Source organism: Bombina bombina, chromosome 6 (assembly GCF_027579735.1).
Source record: "Bombina bombina isolate aBomBom1 chromosome 6, aBomBom1.pri, whole genome shotgun sequence".
In the NCBI taxonomy this organism is placed as follows: domain Eukaryota; kingdom Metazoa; phylum Chordata; class Amphibia; order Anura; family Bombinatoridae; genus Bombina; species Bombina bombina.
Genome location: NC_069504.1, coordinates 978234652 through 978253095, shown reverse-complemented (window position 1 = coordinate 978253095; position 18444 = coordinate 978234652). Strand labels below are relative to the sequence as shown.

Below are 18444 nucleotides of genomic sequence, written 5' to 3'. Positions count from 1 at the left end.
TTACATTCCAATGTTCTTTTTATTTTTAATCATATATTTCTATATATGTCTGATGATTTTTATATATATATATATATATATATATATATATATATATATATATATATACCTATATATTTATATACATGTGCGTGTGTATATATATATATATATATATATATATATATATATATATATAGTTTTTATTGTTGAATAAATTCTGCTCAGTAACTCTGAGAAAAGCAAAGGGATAACATTATGGGGGCGGAGCCAGCAACGCTTGAGAGTGGCCGCACATTTTTAGAGCTCCAGCTCTTACCGCTTTAAAATTTATTTAAGATGCTTCTTAAAGCAAACTATACCCTCTAAGTATAGTGGGACGCGTGACAGACTTCTGCTTAACACTTGACGAAGGTCATAATACGGCACTGATACAGCTATTTCAAGTTAAAACCGAAGGCCTTTTCTGACACTGAGCGGGCGGTGGCCATTTCCCTACCCGCGTGGTGGGGAAATTACTCTATACAGATCAGCCTACACTTTCCTGCGTGAACAGAGACTTTCCTTGCTATTACCTTAACCTTCTACATCTATGATGGTGGACGCTTATTGGATCTTAGCCGAACTAAATAAACTCCTAGAGTCTTATAAGCCTACCTTTGCCACAGTTCTGGACAGAGCCCTGGATCCTGCGGATATCGCTGGATTACAGGAAGAAGCTTACCTAAGCCCAGCCGACAATAGTAACACGAATGGTGATGCTTCGGGGCCCCAGCATCTACTGCATACTTCAGAAACTTCAATATAGTCGGCTGGGTATGTGATATCTCAAAGGATTGAAGAGCCACTTCCCAAAATTTACATTCAAAAGGTTAGTAGGTGTGGGTCCTCAAATATCTCCAGAGTCCTTAGATATTGCTGCTGTTGGGGGCTGGCCGCCCGATCAGTGTAGGTCCCGTGAAGCTGGAATTGAAAGTTTGGCTCCAGAATTCAGTGCTTCCTTGCACGGCTCCCTCCTTACTCACCTGCCAATGTCAATGAGAATCCAAACATCTAGGGCTCTTACATGTGGGCTGATCTCGGTCAGTGCTTATGCTTTGTATCTAAGACGCCAAGAGAAGAAGGCCACGTATTACTTTTCTCCTGACCAAACATCTAGATTTTACTTGAGACTCAGCTTGGAGTCAGTCCATGAGCTTGGGGACAGACTTTGCTTATTCTGGCCATCCGGTGTGGGATAAATACTCTGAGGTGTGCAGCTACTGGAGGCTCACCTAATCAGATAGTGTAGTTATGAAGGTGAACATGTATTAAACTACCGTGGGACTGCACTCTTTTATTCACTTCTTGAACAGAATGCTTGTTTTATAGTTAATAGACTGACAATGTTTATATACTTCTTGTTAAGTGGCAAGCTTATGGTTTTGTTTGGTACATAGTTTTATATGTTCAGACGGTTCATGTAATGTTGTATTGTTATCACTTAAGGTCGCTTGATATACATGCTATTTGTCATATTTCTTATAGAGCCAACAAACATCATGATTCACTCAATTATTTATTAAATGTACCCCATCACGCTTTGTATCTATGTTTCAGAATTGCTGGTTGGTTCTGGGCGCTTCTTGCTATGACAATTTACTCTCATGTACACTACATTATGGAATATAGATTTAAAATTATATCTTATTGTGGAAGATGTCACTACTATTCTCTACCACTAGAGGGGAGTAAAGGTTTAATTACACTCTATACATAGCATATTTTTGTGCACGTTTGACTTAGGTTATGGCCACCTACAATCAACCAATCAGATTTTTCCTACCTTAATTCCGATTGGCTTATAGAATCCTATCAGCCAATCGGAATTCGAGGGACGCCATCTTGGATGATGTCATTTAAAGGAACCTTCATTTGGCCTTAGGACATCGTAAGAAGAGGATTGCTCCGCGTCGGATCGATAGAAGATGGCTCCGCTCCGGAAGGATGAAGATAGAAGGTGTCGCCTGGATGAAGATGTCTGCCGGTCCGGATGTCCTCTTCTGCCCGGATCGGATGAAGACTTCTGCTGGTCCGGATGTCTTCTTCTGTCCCATCGGTGGCCGGCTGGCTGAAGATGGCTCAAGGTAGGGTGATCTTCAATGGGGTAGTGTTAGGTTTTTTTAAGGGGGGATCGGGTGGGTTTTAGAGTAGGGGTGTGTGGGTGGTGGGTTGTAATGTTGGGGGGTATTGTATTTTTTTTTACAGGTAAAAGATCTGATTACTTTGGGGCAATGCCCCACAAAAGCCCTTTTAAGGGCTGGTAAAAGAGCTGATTACTTTGTAATTTAGTTTAGGGTAGGGAATTTTATTTTTTTGGGGGGCTTTTTTTTTTTTTTTTTAAATTCTATTTTATTGAGGACAAGAGATAATGCACAAATACAATTAGGTCATTGCATCCAAGACAACATTTTCATGAGTAAATAGGCAGCTGTACAGCTAAGTATGGATTATTGTAATATACAAAAATGTCATATATCAGTCTCTCAGGTCCATTTTCTGGTTTTTACAGTTATTCTATGACAGATTTTCTTTAGTATAATAACTTTCCCTTCCCCATCCCAACCCCCTTAAACATTAATTAACCACCAACACTTGCGCTTAACATTTATGCGCAACCAATTCCGGAACTCTATAAGGTTGCTGCTTCAATTTATACTGTGCGGTCCGGGAGAAGAGGGAGACAGAGAAAAAAAAAAAAAAAAAATAATAATTTATCCATTCATACACCAAAGGGACCACAAGGGTCAGGGGAAGGGGGTAAGCAGGAGGGTGTAGGAGCCCTAGAGCGGTCTCAACATCTTAGATAGCGATATTCTCTCTCCCCCCCCCGCCCCCTCGTGTTTGTTGTAGGAATGTCCATTCGCCCCTTAGAGAGGCCGTCAACATGTATTCAGTATGCGCAAATGGGAGCAGTAATTGTTTTTGTGTATCCAAGGGCAGAGTGTCAATGTACTTCCGCCATTTAGTGATGAAGTGTCTAAGCCTCCTGTCAGTGTCCATTTTGGTATCTAATTGTTCAGTAAGTAATTGCTTATGTAGGTTGTGTTTAAATGCAGTAAAGGTGGGAGTAGCACTTTCGGTCCAGACTCTCAGTATGACCTTTCTGGCAATCAGGATCATAGTGGTGAGTAGTGAGGTGTGTCTAGTGTCTTGTTCCTCCCAACTCAGGAAGCAGACTTGTTCTACCTCTATCTTAACCTTGATTTTAATTACCCTTGTGATCCATAAGGCTATTCTACCCCAGAACTGATGAACTCGTGGGCAGGTGTAGAAGTAATGAAGATAGTCCGGGTCACGGAACCTACATTTACTACACTCATTCATCACCCCATGTTTCCATTTAGCTAGCCTACGTGGTATAATGTAATCTTTATGTAGCATTCTGATCTGGGATTCTCTCAGCGTCATGGACAGCGTTGCTCTTTTGGCATTTTCTACACTGCGTTGGATTAGCTCTGGAAGATCCTCCCTCTCCAAATGGGGGGCTTTTTTATTTCATTAAGGGGCTTAGATTAGGTGTAATTAGATTAAAATTCTTGTAATATTTTTTTATTTTTTTGTAATGTAGTGTTTTTTTTGTATTATAGTTTAGTTTATTTAATTGTATTTTAGTTTAGATCATTGTAGTTAATTTATTTAATTAATTTATTGATAGTGTAGTGTTAGGTGTATTTGTAACTTAGGTTAGGATTTATTTTACAGGCAATTTTGTAGTTATTTTAACTAGGTAGCTATTAAATAGTTATTAACTATTTAATAGCTATTGTACCTAGTTAAAATAAATACAAAGTTGCCTGTAAAATAATTATTAATCCTAAAATAGCTACAATGTAACTATTAGTTATATTGTAGCTATATTAGGGTTAATTTTATAGGTAAGTATTTAGTTTTAAATTAATTTATTTAATGATAGTAATTTTAGTTTGTTTTATTTAAATTATATTTAAGTTAGGGGGTTTTAGGGTTAAACTTAGGTTTAGGGGTTAATAACTTTATTATAGTAGCGGCGACGTTGGGGGCGGGAGATTAGGGGTTAATAATTGTAGGTAGGTGGCGGCGATGTTAGGGAGGGCAGATTAGGGGTTAATACAATTTATTATAGGGTTTGCGCGGCAGGAGTGCGGCGGTTTAGGGGTTAATACATTTCTTATAGTGGCGGCGATGTCCGGTCGGCAGATTAGGGGTTTATAAGTGTTGGTAGGTGGCGGCGACGTTGGGGGGGGGGGACAGATTAGGGGTTAATAAGTGTAAGATTAGGGGTGTTTAGACTCAGGGTTCATGTTAGGGTGTTAGGTGTAGACTTAGAAACTGGTTCCCCATAGGAAACAATGGGGCTGCGTTAGGAGCTGAACGCTGCTTTTTTGCAGGTGTTAGGTTTTTTTTAGCCAGCTCGCCCCATTGTATCCTATGGGGAAATCGTGCACGAGCACGTTTTTCCATCTTACCGCTGATTTAAGCAACGCTGGTATTGAGATTTGAAGTGGAGCTAAGTTTGGCTCTACGCTCACTTTTCTGAGGCTAACGCAGCCATTCAGAAAACTTGGAATACCAGCGTTGTCTTAAGGGTGCGCTGGAAAAGAAAGGCTCGTTAGCACCGCAGGTCTTTACCGACAAAACTCGTAATCTAGGCGTTAGGGTGCATATTCCAGCCTCCCTTTTGTGTTATCCTATAGCAAGTTATAATGCAGATATAAGCTGGTCCATATACATTAGCCCTATGCATATAGTTCACTGAATATTATACTATCTTTTTATGTTTGGTGTTTACCTCATCTACCTATAGTTAATTAGCTATCTATTTCCACCATATGAATATATTAGGGCTGGTACAGAGTAGCATAAATACACCTAATCTGTTTAGATCATGACTGCCCTTCCTTCCCACCTATGTCAGTTACTCTGGTGACTGGCGGGCTTTCTGGAGGATACTTGGAGCTCCTCTTCCATCCATTATAGCTTTAAATATGCCATAGAATGTTTTGAGGTCTGTTCCTTTTAGTTTGCACGTAACATGGATGTAACAATTAAGTGCCAATATGTTCATTATATTAGGAATTTCACCCTACTGTTGCAATCTTGGGGTAATGTCAGAGTCACTCGCTAGTTAGTTTAGCATTTTACATATACTTTTATTTAATACATACTAGTTCGTAATCAAGCCCCTCTAGATATTAAACCTACTAATATAATGAGTACTGTTCTTTGGTTCAGTCCTATGGATACTTCAAAATAGTGTGGATGGGGCTGTTCTACAGAAGCTAACTTAGCGGGTTCAGTTACTTTACATTTTAAAAGCCTCCTAAATTATATATTTTACTCATCATATTCAACTTACTCCCCCCCCCCCCCATAATAAACCTCCTAATTTAGAAGGGCTAACTATGCGGCTCATCTTTTCTATGCCGCAACCTAACTACTGTTTTTACTAATAACCCTTGCAGTACAATATGGTGTTGACCTTGTTTTCCATAACTAGCGTAGTAGGATTGCTTGGGTATCCAGCGCAATACACCTACATATCTTACCATATTATTTACACAGCAGAATGATATTTTCACTCTTGCTATCATTTAAAATACCAATTGCTAAACTACTCTTTACTGTTGTTTACAGGTCCAAAAGTGACCACTCAAATTGCTAATTTTAGTTCATGTAAAAAAAAAAAAGTCTTTTCTATAAGATTATTCATATTGGTAATTTTATCTTTCTATCTATATAGAAGCTGTTAAATTGAAATGTACCATTTATGTTTGTTTTAATGATATGATATTTCATATAAGTTGTATTGTTTTCGTACAACCTCAATAAAAAAATTAAAAAAAGGGATAACATTATTTACTTTTTATTTAATGCTGTATTTTGCCAGAATCTCTTGTGAGAACGAGGCTCCCATTGGAGCCTATGGAAGTGCGCTCTTGTGAGACCTCACTGAGCACTTGTAACCTTTGTGTGCAAACATTTTTTTCAGTAATTTTTTATTAGATGGTGTTATTATGAATGTAACTGTACTTTGTAATATATTTTTGACGTGTTTTGTGACACTTTTTTGTTTCACAAAACAGTTAACCACAGCTTTCAGGACACGGTAATCATTCTAGCATAATATGCCTTTTGTGCTCACGCATTTACTTTCAACTTGTAATACCAGCACAAATTAACCTGCGTGCAAACGATTGTGAAAACCCGATAACGTTTGCGTTCCACTCGTAATCTGGCCCTAAATATCCTAAATACCAGTGCTGGTCATCTAATTTGTGTAAGTCACAATACTTCTTGTTAAATCAAATACCACAATCCTTCCTACTATTATCCTTATTTAACTTAGGTCATTATCAAGCGATATGGTGTGTACCTGGAGTATTGGGAAGTTAGATGAGCTGTACTTGTCCCAAAAGCTCCAGTCCTCCAGCGCTTTGCCTTGTGCTCTGCCGTAGGATGTGGGTTAGTTTCAGATGTTTAGGTAGCAGGGTATATTGTAATCGGCTGTAGTTTTTCTGACATCTACCGGCTCCCCAGCATCTTCCACACGCTCGGCCATTCTCTGCAGTTCTTGCAACTGCCAAAAGAACACCTGCTCCTCGTCTTTTTCAGATGTTTTAAACTACGGCTCTCAGCCTTTCAACTCCACGCTTTGCAGTCCAACAATTGCCAATCTGGATATGCCTCTACGCGTTTCAACTACATCAACCTTTTTCAAGAGTACCCGATTGGCTATCTTGGTTGCCTTTTAAGTTGTCTTCAATTAACTCTTTCTCCTTTTGCTTTTCAGATGGTTATGTTCTCAAGAGTGCTTGAGGTTTTATTATCCACAATGGGAATTTTTTTAATTTATCATCCAAGAAGAAATATTGATCTTATTTTGGAACTATCGGTTTGCCCAGAGTTCTTTTACTTATTTTAGCCTTATGTGGAGGTTTACCTATTATCTTCATTGTGTACCATAATTTCAATATTTCATTATTTTATTTAATAAACAATAATTACCTATAAAAAAGACACAGTATTCTAAAAATATGAAAATGTCATGTACAATTCATTTAAAATTAATGTTACTAGTGGGATTTGAACCTATGTCTTTCATTTTTCTCTCACTTGTAAAGTAACTAATTTACCACTGAACCAAAGTTTCAATTCAGAAGATCAGAAAATTCTAACGTTAACATATTTCAAAACAATATGGGATGCAGAGTGTTATTTTTTATTTTATTATTCCATCCCTTTCAACTGGGAAAGATTCACCTACTCCTATTTCTCAGTTGCACATTATCTTACATGTATTTTCTCATCTATTTAGCAAACATTAACTCACAATTAAATAAATAATAAATAAAGATACCCAGCCCCAAAATTAACTGTGTGGTGTTTTACACCTTATATGAAAAATTAAATTCCTAACCACTAAACTTTGATAGTTCTAGACAAACCGCTATTCCAGCTTCATATGCAGGACATATTTACTTTGACTTATAATTATATATTAATAATAATATGTTACCTACATATATTAAAGTTTTATATAGATCTTTCTAATTAAATAGATCTAAAAAAAGAAAAAAGTTATCTTAAGGTAGAATCAAACTGAGGGGCTTTTGCTCCTAACCATCAGACCATGGTGGTTCTATAAAATGAGTTAGTTTATAATTTTATTTCATTCTTCAATAATGTTGCTTTAATGTTTTAAGTTCATCTTTTCACATTCATGAAAATAAACTATATACAAATGAACTTATACCTACATGTATTATTTAGAAGACTATGTTTAAGTAAGTTTCTATAAATTGTAACTTTAACCTATAACAATGTAAAGTCAATGAATTATTATATGTCGCCAACTCTTTTAGTTCTTAAAATTGCAACATTACTGTGTCCCAAAATAGAATATATTCAGGTCACCTTCTGCATTTAGGCTTGATGGATGTAGGGTTTCAAATTCATAAATTATTTTTGCTTAATTTTTAAGCAGAACTTTTTCAAAGTCTCCCTTCCTACCATCAGGTCTTATTTTCTTAATACTCCCGAAATTCATCTCTTTGCTGTTTCTCCCGTGTACCTCAGAAATTCATCTCTTTGCTGTTTTTCCCGTGTACCTTAGAAATTCATCTCTTTGCTGTTTCTTCTGTGTACCTCAGAAATTTATCTCTTTGCTGTTTTTCCCGTGTACCTCTGAAATTCATCTCTCTGCTGTTTCTCCCGTGTACCTCTGAAATTCATCTCTCTGCTGTTTCTCCCGTGTACCTCAGAAATTCATCTCTCTGCTGTTTCTCCCGTATACCTCAGAAATTCATCTCTCTGCTGTTTCTCCTGTGTAGCTCAGAAATTCATCTCTTTGCTGTTTCTCCCATGTACCTCAGAAATTCATCTCTTTGCTGTTTCTCCCATGTACCTCAGAAATTCATCTCTCTGCTGTTTCTCCTGTGTACCTCAGAAATTCATCTCTCTGCTGTTTCTCCTGTGTACCTCAGAAATTCATCTCTTTGCTGTTTCTCCTGTGTACCTCAGAAATTCATCTCTTTGCTGTTTCTCCCATGTACCTCAGAAATTCATCTCTCTGCTGTTTCTCCTGTGTACCTCAGAAATTCATCTCTCTGCTGTTTCTCCTGTGTACCTCAGAAATTCATCTCTTTGCTGTTTCTCCCATGTACCTCAGAAATTCATCTCTTTGCTGTTTCTCCCATGTACCTCAGAAATTCATCTCTCTGCTGTTTCTCCCATGTACCTCAGAAATTCATCTCTTTGCTGTTTCTCCCATGTACCTCAGAAATTCATCTCTTTGCTGTTTCTCCCATGTACCTCAGAAATTTATCTCTTTGCTGTTTCTCCCATGTACCTCAGAAATGTATCTCTTTGCTGTTTTTCCCGTGTACCTTAGAAATTCATCTCTTTGCTGTTTCTCCTGTGTACCTCAGAAATTCATCTCTTTGCTGTTTCTCCCATGTACCTCAAAAATTCATCTCTTTGCTGTTTCTCCCGTGTACCTCAGAAATGTATCTCTTTGCTGTTTTTCCCGTGTACCCTAGAAATTCATCTCTTTGCTGTTTCTCCTGTGTACCTCAGAAATTCATATCTTTGCTGTTTCTCCCATGTACCTCAGAAATTCATCTCTCGGCTGTTTCTCCTGTGTACCTCAGAAATTCATCTCTTTGCTGTTTCTCCTGTGTAGTTCAGAAATTCATCTCTTTGCTGTTTCTCCCGTATACCTCAGAAACCCATCTCTTTGCTGTTTCTCCAGTCAAATATCTTGTCATATTCCATATTTCATATATGTTTTATAAATGTTTATATCAATAAGTGTATATACGAGTGTAATAGTTTATTTTAATGTAATTATGTTACTTACGCTAGGTCTTCAGGCATGCTAATCCGTTGAGTGCAAATTTTGTTTGAGATAGAGCAAAATTGTTTACTTTCAATTTGTAATATGTGTGCTAGTTGGCGAGGTTGCGATATTGCTTATCTCACCACTTGTAAGCTAGCCCTTAAATAGCAAACGGAATGTAAACCCTGATAAAGTTACTTTGACATTGTTAGATTCCATACAGCCACCGTTTGCACATCTAGGTCTCTAATTGTCCTCAGCAGAATAGATTTTGGTTAGCCATACACATATATATACACACACACACACACACACACACACACACACATATATATATATATATATATATATATATATATATATATATATATACATACATACATATTGTACATAAGTAGTTGTGAAAAAATGCTATAAAGTAAGAATGCTTTCAAAAATAGACATGCTAATGGTTTATTTTTTGACAATTACCTCTGAAATTTATCTCTCTGCTGTTTCTCCCGTGTACCTCAGAAATTCATCTCTTTGCTGTTTCTCCCGTGTACCTCAGAAATTCATCTCTCTGCTGTTTCTCCTGTGTAGCTCAGAAATTCATCTTTGCTGTTTCTCCCATGTACCTCAGAAATTCATCTCTCTGCTGTTTCTCCTGTGTACCTCAGAAATTCATCTCTTTGCTGTTTCTCCCATGTACCTCAGAAATTCATCTCTTTGCTGTTTCTCCCATGTACCTCAGAAATGTATCTCTTTGCTGTTTCTCCCATGTACCTCAGAAATTTATCTCTTTGCTGTTTTTCCCGTGTACCTTAGAAATTCATCTCTTTGCTGTTTCTCCCATGTACCTCAGAAATTCATCTCTTTGCTGTTTCTCCTGTGTACCTCAGAAATTCATCTCTTTGCTGTTTCTCCCGTGTACCTCAGAAATTTATCTCTTTGCTGTTTTTCCCGTGTACCCTAGAAATTAATCTCTTTGCTGTTTGTCCTGTGTACCTCAGAAATTCATCTCTTTGCTGTTTCTCCCATGTACCTCAGAAATTCATCTCTTTGCTGTTTCTCCTGTGTACCGCAGAAATTCATCTCTCTGCTGTTTCTCCTGTGTACCTCAGAAATTCATCTCTTTGCTGTTTCTCCCATGTACCTCAGAAATTCATCTCTTTGCTGTTTCTCCCATGTACCTCAGAAATTCATCTCTTTGCTAACGCAGAACTCTAAATCTAGGCGAAAGTTTTATTCCTCCTACACAGCTATTTCTGTTTCCGTTAATGATTGTGTTTTATCCTTCATATTAAATTGATCATCATTAGCACCTGTTTAGTATAATTCTTTAATCAAGCACCTGACTATATGCCTACAAATCCCTGACTTTGCATATGTGTACCAAGAAGATCTTATGCTGTTTTGAAGGCAAAGATTGGCCTCACCAAATATTGATTTGATTTAGATTTTGCAATAGAAATTAACATTTCTATTTTCAAAAGTATTCTTACTTTACGGCATTTTTTTACACCTGCCCATACACAGTATTACACACACACACACACACACACACACACATATATATATATAGTGCTCAAGTCACATGTAAGCTTCTGAACCTAGCTGGAGTTAAGTTTCAACAAAAGGTACCAAGAGGAAAAACATAAATGTGATAATATAATTAAATTTGAATTTTTTTGTTTAATTGTAAGCTCTATCTGAATCATGAAATTATAATTCTGGTTTCTGTATCCTTTTAAACAAAAAACTTGCAATATCCATTACTGGTGAGATTATCTCTCCATTATGGCACATTTAAAAAAAATTAGGCGCTAAGTCATGCTATAATCTTTCCAAGACATGCGTAGGAGTTGTATTTGTTGTATTTGAAACATCATTTTACTATAAAAAATATAATTAAAAAATAAATAGATGAATTGCATCCCTTAAAAGTTTGTTAGTAAATTTCTCACAGTAATTTGTGGTGGTGAATCTCTCTCAGTTCAGCCAACAACTGAAAAAAATACTCGCCATATTCAGAGCAACTTCTGGGCAGCAAGCAATATAAGGATGTCATCTTTGCGTAAGCACATGTGAAACTCATCAGATGACACAGTAGTTTCAGTGGATACTCATTTGAACTGTAAGTTTGTACATGTTTTAACCCCTTAAGGACCAGCGACGTACCCTGTATGTCACTGGCCTTTTTTTGGGACTTGATTGTTTTATAGCGCGGTCTTGCCACCAGCGTTGAGACTGCTCTATTCCACAAAGCCTGCTGGAGGGAGTGCATTAATAGCGTGTTCTTGCTAGGCTTGTGCTATTATGTCCTGAAAAAACCCTTAACGACCAGTGACATATAGGGTACATTGTGGTCATTAAGGGGTTAAAAAGGGACACTCAAGTACAAATTAAACTTTCATGATTCAGACAGAGCATGCAGTGTTTAAACATCTATCCAATTTACTTCCATTAACAAAATGTTCAGTGTTTTTATATTTACACTTTTTGAGTCACCAGTTCCAAATGACCACGTGCAAGAATTCACATACGTATATGCATTTGTGATTGGCTGATGGCTGTCACATGATGCAGTGGGAGTGTATATAGACATAACTTTGAAATGTGTCAGAATAAAATCTACTACTCATTTGAAGTTCAGATTAAGTCCTATAGTACTGTCTTATTATTATGCATGTGTTGACTATCAAATATATTGTATTTACGGGTCCTATAACTGATTGTTAATATATTTAAGTAATTTTAATTTTCTGGCCTCCTCGTATGGACTATTTTCTTGTACCTTCTATGTTTTTTCACGGTGAATGCTGTTCTCTCTCTATATGCTATCAACAAATATTCAATATCCTCCTAAGTTTGCATGTTCACATCATTGTAATAACGTTAATTATCTATCATCGGGGAGATCCATTCTTCATATACTTTTTCTATACATTTTGATAATACTTGCTGTCCTCTCCACAGGCTCTTTTAACAAGGGCATAGCAGAAGGAGAAGTGGATTCTTCATTTGGGCCACTAGAGGCGCTGCGTCTATCAATCCAGACAGATTCTCCTGTGTGGGTCATCTTAAGTGAGGTATGGCATGTTTGTGTTGAGAAAGTTTAACATTTTTATGACTCTCATTAGTCAACTCCATTTAAAAAAAAAATGTATTTTATAAACAGGTCAAAAGTTAATATGTTTACACATTGTAAACATTCTATGGGGCATACTTCCATATGTATAGTAGAGGATTCTGAACAGATTTGCTGCTCTTTTTATAAAAATAAGGTTACTAATTTGGTATTTTCTGGCACTTGCAGCTTGTTTCACACAAACAGAAAATAAGGTATAATCTATAGCTTTGTAGATATTCCATTACAATTCCAATAGAGGGACATTATAGGCACACAATAAACTTAGTCTTGTGTTGAAAGAATAGCATCTCATTCACAGCAGAATTACCAAGTTCTCCTTGGAACAGGGGCCGGTATCTAAGTATGGACATTCTTATTTTTACCCATGCTCCCCATCACTATTGATGTCACTGTCCTTTAAAGAGACACTCAAGTCAAACTTAAACTTTCATGATTCCGATAGAACATGCAATTTTAAACAACTTTCCAATTTACTTCCATTAATAAAATATGTACAAACTTTTTATATTTACACTTTTTGAGTCACCAGTTCCTACTGAACATGTGCAAGAATTCACAGAATAAAGATATATGCATTTGTGATTGGCTGATGGCTGTCACATGATACAGGGCGAGTGGAAATAAACATAACTTTTAAATTTGTCAGAAAAAAAAATGCATTGTCTTTTTATCATGCATTTGTTAAGTATGCAAATCTACTGCATACCAAGAGTATGAAGCAAATTAGATCATACAACTAAACTGGAAAGTTGTTTAAAATAACGTGCTCTGTCTGAATCATGAAAGATTAAAATTGTGTTTTGTGTCTCTTTAACAGCCACTCAAAAGAACATGCATGTTGGTGTAAACATGAGAGAGAATATCCTTGCAAACAGTTAAGGTTGCTATTATTTTTAATGTGTCTAGCACCATGTTTGTCATCTTGATAGAAATTGTAGCAAGCCAAATACTTTCCTAACCTACCATCGAGGGAATGTCTGATGGCAATACACAGTATAAATTGGCATTACTTGACAATGATTTACTTTTAACTCTTACATCTTCCAGACGATCTTTCTCCAGTGTACAACTTACTCTTTCAGAATATGGTATGGTGTCTAACTACACTGTTAATGCAGGGAAATCAGAACGTCTTCCAATTGGCTTTTCTTCCCTAACTATCTAATGTGACTCTATTAATAAAGTATCACTTAAATATTTAGGAACATGCCTTTCAGCAGACACACAGAAGCTGCTTGAACTAAACTATGAGCCCCTATTATAAACCACTTCTGCAAAAACCTCGGAATGGTTCCCCAAAAAGTTATCACTGTTAGGTAGAAGTGTTTTAAAAATGACAGTATCACCCAAATTATTCTACATCTTTCAACCGTGCCAATACCCCTCCCAATGCCATATATACCCAGATTACAAGATGTTATTAATGCCTACATATGGAGGAAGCAACCTCCTAGGATAGCCAGATACACCTTAACATCCCTGAAACACCTAGGAGGGTTTAGTGTGCCCGATTTAAGCCTTTACGTTCAGCTATATTCCTCTACAGAATCCTGGAAGGGTGTGCTTTTGATTATCGATTGCAACTATTTATTAGATTGGAACATGATATCACTAACCACTCTCAACTAGGAAGCTGTTGTTCGATACCCCTATCTCTTCATCCTCAACAAATTACTAATCCAATAATCCGTAAAAATTTTAAAGTATGGACAAAAGTTATCGGCAACCATACTGCTTTATCCTCAATCCCCTCACCTTTAACTCCATTACTTGGAAACCAGGAATTTATTCAGGGAATACAAATCACCCCGCAGGGCACACACAACTTTTATCACTTCTTGCCAATCTACACATATAATAGACTCATCCCGATTACTATCTAGAGACTGATTGGGAATATTGCAGGAGTTCATTTCACCAAATGGTTCAGGTACTCACAATTACACTACTACTTTGCTTCCCACAGAGGAAGATCCCTTATGACTCGACCATGGACACCATTTGAGAAACTGCAATTGGCTTCCCTTTCTTCTGTTAAGTGTGATCAGTCCACGGGTCATCATTACTTCTGGGATATTAACTGCTCCCCTACAGGAAGTGCAAGAGGATTCACCCAGCAGAGCTGCATATAGCTCCTCCCCTCTACGTCACTCCCAGTCATTCTCTTGCACCCAGCAACTAGATAGGTCGTGTGAGAGGACTATGGTGATTATACTTAGTTTTATATCTTCAATCAAAAGTTTGTTATTTTAAAATAGCACCGGAGTGTGTTATTACCTCTCTGGCAGAGTTTGAGGAAGAATCTACCAGAGTTTTGCTATGATTTTAGCCGGAGTAGTTAAGATCATATTGCTGTTCTCGGCCATCTGAGGAGTGAGGTAAACTTCAGATCAGGGGACAGCGGGCAGATGAATCTGCATAGAGGTATGTAGCAGTTTTTATTTTCTGACAATGGAATTGATGAGAAAATCCTGCCATACCGATATAATGTCATGTATGTATACTTTACACTTCAGTATTCTGGGAGAATGGTACTTCACTAGAATTACACTGTAAGAAATACATAAAGCTGTTTAATAACTAGAGATTATGTTTAACGTTTTTGCTGGAATGTAAAATCGTTTTCATTTGCTGAGGTACTGAGTGAATAAATGTTTGGGCACCATTTTTCCACTTGGCAGTTGCTTAAATCTGTTTTTTCTGTCAGTTTCTGTTCTCCCTCACTGCTGTGTGTGTGGGGGAGGGGCGCTTTTACTATGCATCAAATATTTCAGTCAGCAACTCATTGTATTCCCTGCATGATCTGGTTCATCTCTACAGAGCTCAGGGGTCTTCAAAACTTATTTTGAGGGAGGTAATTTCTCTCAGCAGAGCTGTGAGAATTATAGTTTGACTGAAATAAAAACTTTTATTCTGTAATTTGTTTCCTGCTTTCAGAAATTGTTATCTTTGCTAATGGGATTAAACCTTTGCTAAAGTTGTGTTGTTTACAAGGATTGAGGCTATAACTGTTTCAATTTATTAATTTTTAACTGTCATAGATCTTCTGTGCTTCTTAAAGGCACAGTACGTTTTAATATTATTCTATTTGAATTGTATTTCCAAGTTGCAAGTTTATTTGCTAGTGTGTTAAACATGTCTGATTCAGAAGATGATACCTGTGTCATTTGTTGCAATGCCAAAGTGGAGCCCAATAGAAATTTATGTACTAACTGTATTGATGCTACTTTAAATAAAAATCAATCTGTACAAATTGAACAAATTTCACCAAACAACGAGGGGAGAGTTATGCCGACTAACTCGCCTCACGTGTCAGTACCTACATCTCCCGCTCAGAGGGAGGTGCGTGATATTGTAGCGCCGAGTACAGCTGGGCGGCCATTACAAATCACATTACAGGATATGGCTACTGTTATGACTGAAGTTTTGGCTAAATTACCAGAACTAAAAGGTAAGCGTGATCACTCTGGGGTGAGAACAGAGTGCGCTGATAATATTAGGGCCATGTCAGACACTGCGTCACAGGTGGCAGAACATGAGGACGGAGAACTTCATTCTGTGGGTGACGGTTCTGATCCAAACAGACTGGATTCAGATATTTCAAATTTTAAATTTAAACTGGAAAACCTCCGTGTATTACTAGGGGAGGTGTTAGCGGCTCTGAATGATTGTAACACAGTTGCAATACCAGAGAAAATGTGTAGGTTGGATAAATATTTTGCGGTACCGACGAGTACTGAGGTTTTTCCTATACCTAAGAGACTTACTGAAATTGTTACTAAGGAGTGGGATAGACCCGGTGTGCCGTTCTCACCCCCTCCGATATTTAGAAAAATGTTTCCAATAGACGCCACCACAAGGGACTTATGGCAAACGGTCCCTAAGGTGGAGGGAGCAGTTTCTACTTTAGCTAAGCGTACCACTATCCCGGTGGAGGATAGCTGTGCTTTTTCAGATCCAATGGATAAAAAGTTAGAGGGTTACCTTAAGAAAATGTTTGTTCAACAAGGTTTTATATTGCAACCCCTTGCATGCATTGCGCCGATCACGGCTGCAGCGGCATTCTGGATTGAGTCTCTGGAAGAGAACATTGGTTCAGCTACTCTGGACGACATTACGGACAGGCTTAGAGTCCTTAAACTAGCTAATTCATTCATTTCGGAGGCCGTAGTACATCTTACTAAACTTACGGCGAAGAATTCAGGATTCGCCATTCAGGCACGCAGGGCGCTGTGGCTAAAATCCTGGTCAGCTGATGTTACTTCTAAGTCTAAATTGCTTAATATACCTTTCAAAGGGCAGACCTTATTCGGGCCCGGGTTGAAAGAGATTATCGCTGACATTACAGGAGGTAAAGGCCATGCCCTGCCTCAGGACAAAGCCAAAGCCAAGACTAGACAGTCTAGTTTTCGTTCCTTTCATAATTTCAAAGCAGGAGCAGCATCAACTTCCTCTGCACCAAAACAGGAAGGAGCTGTTGCTCGCTACAGACAAGGCTGGAAACCTAACCAGTCCTGGAACAAGGGCAAGCAGACTAGGAAACCTGCTGCTGCCCCCAAAACAGCATGAATTGAGGGCCCCCGATCCGGGATCGGATCTAGTGGGGGGCAGACTTTCTCTCTTCGCCCAGGCTTGGGCAAGAGATGTTCAGGATCCCTGGGCGCTAGAGATAATATCTCAGGGATACCTTCTGGACTTCAAATACTCTCCTCCAAGAGAGAGATTTCATCTGTCAAGATTGTCAACAATCCAGACAAAGAAAGAGGCTTTTCTACGCTGCGTACAAGAGCTCTTGTTAATGGGAGTAATCCATCCAGTTCCACGATCGGAACAGGGACAGGGGTTTTACTCAAATCTGTTTGTGGTTCCCAAAAAAGAGGGAACTTTCAGACCAATCCTGGACTTAAAGATCCTAAACAAATTCCTAAGAGTTCCATCGTTCAAGATGGAGACTATTCGGACAATTTTACCTATGATCCAAGAGGGTCAGTACATGACCACTGTAGATTTAAAAGATGCTTACCTGCACATACCGATTCACAAAGATCATTACCGGTACCTAAGGTTTGCCTTCCTAGACAGGCATTACCAGTTTGTGGCTCTTCCATTCGGATTGGCTACAGCGCCAAGAATCTTCACAAAGGTTCTGGGTGCTCTTCTGGCGGTACTAAGACCGCGGGGAATCTCGGTAGCTCCATACCTAGACGACATTCTGATACAAGCTTCAAGCTTTCAAACTGCCAAATCTCATACAGAGTTAGTGCTGGCATTTCTAAGGTCACATGGATGGAAGGTGAACGAAAAGAAAAGTTCACTCGTTCCACTCACAAGAGTTCCCTTCCTGGGGACTCTTATAGATTCTGTAGAAATGAAGATTTACCTGACAGAGGACAGGCTATCAAGACTTCAAAGTGCTTGCCGCACTCTTCATTCCATTCAACACCCGTCAGTGGCTCAATGTATGGAGGTAATCGGCTTAATGGTAGCGGCAATGGACATAGTACCCTTTGCACGCTTACACCTCAGACCACTGCAACTGTGCATGCTAGGTCAGTGGAATGGGGATTACTCAGACTTATCCCCTTCTCTGAATCTGGATCAAGAGACCAGAAATTCTCTTCTATGGTGGCTTTCTCGGCCACACCTGTCCAGGGGGATGCCATTCAGCAGACCAGACTGGACAATTGTAACAACAGACGCCAGCCTTCTAGGTTGGGGTGCCGTCTGGAATTCCCTGAAGGCTCAGGGACTATGGAGTCAGGAGGAGAGTCTCCTGCCAATAAACATTCTGGAATTGAGAGCAGTTCTCAATGCCCTCCTGGCTTGGCCCCAGTTGACAACTCGGGGGTTCATCAGGTTTCAGTCGGACAACATCACGACTGTAGCTTACATCAACCATCAGGGAGGGACAAGAAGCTCCCTAGCTATGATGGAAGTATCAAAGATAATTCGCTGGGCAGAGTCTCACTCTTGC

At 38.4% G+C, this 18444-nt stretch overlaps 1 protein-coding gene across 1 annotated transcript in view; it reads left to right on the top strand.

The window, feature by feature from the left end:
* MGAT4B (alpha-1,3-mannosyl-glycoprotein 4-beta-N-acetylglucosaminyltransferase B) overlaps positions 1-18444 on the top strand; it is a 798965-nt gene that overhangs the window by 764001 nt on the left and 16520 nt on the right. The window contains exon 14 of the mRNA XM_053718640.1: positions 12296-12408. Coding sequence (XP_053574615.1) covers positions 12296-12408 — 113 coding nt within the window. The remainder of the gene's footprint in view (positions 1-12295; positions 12409-18444) is intronic.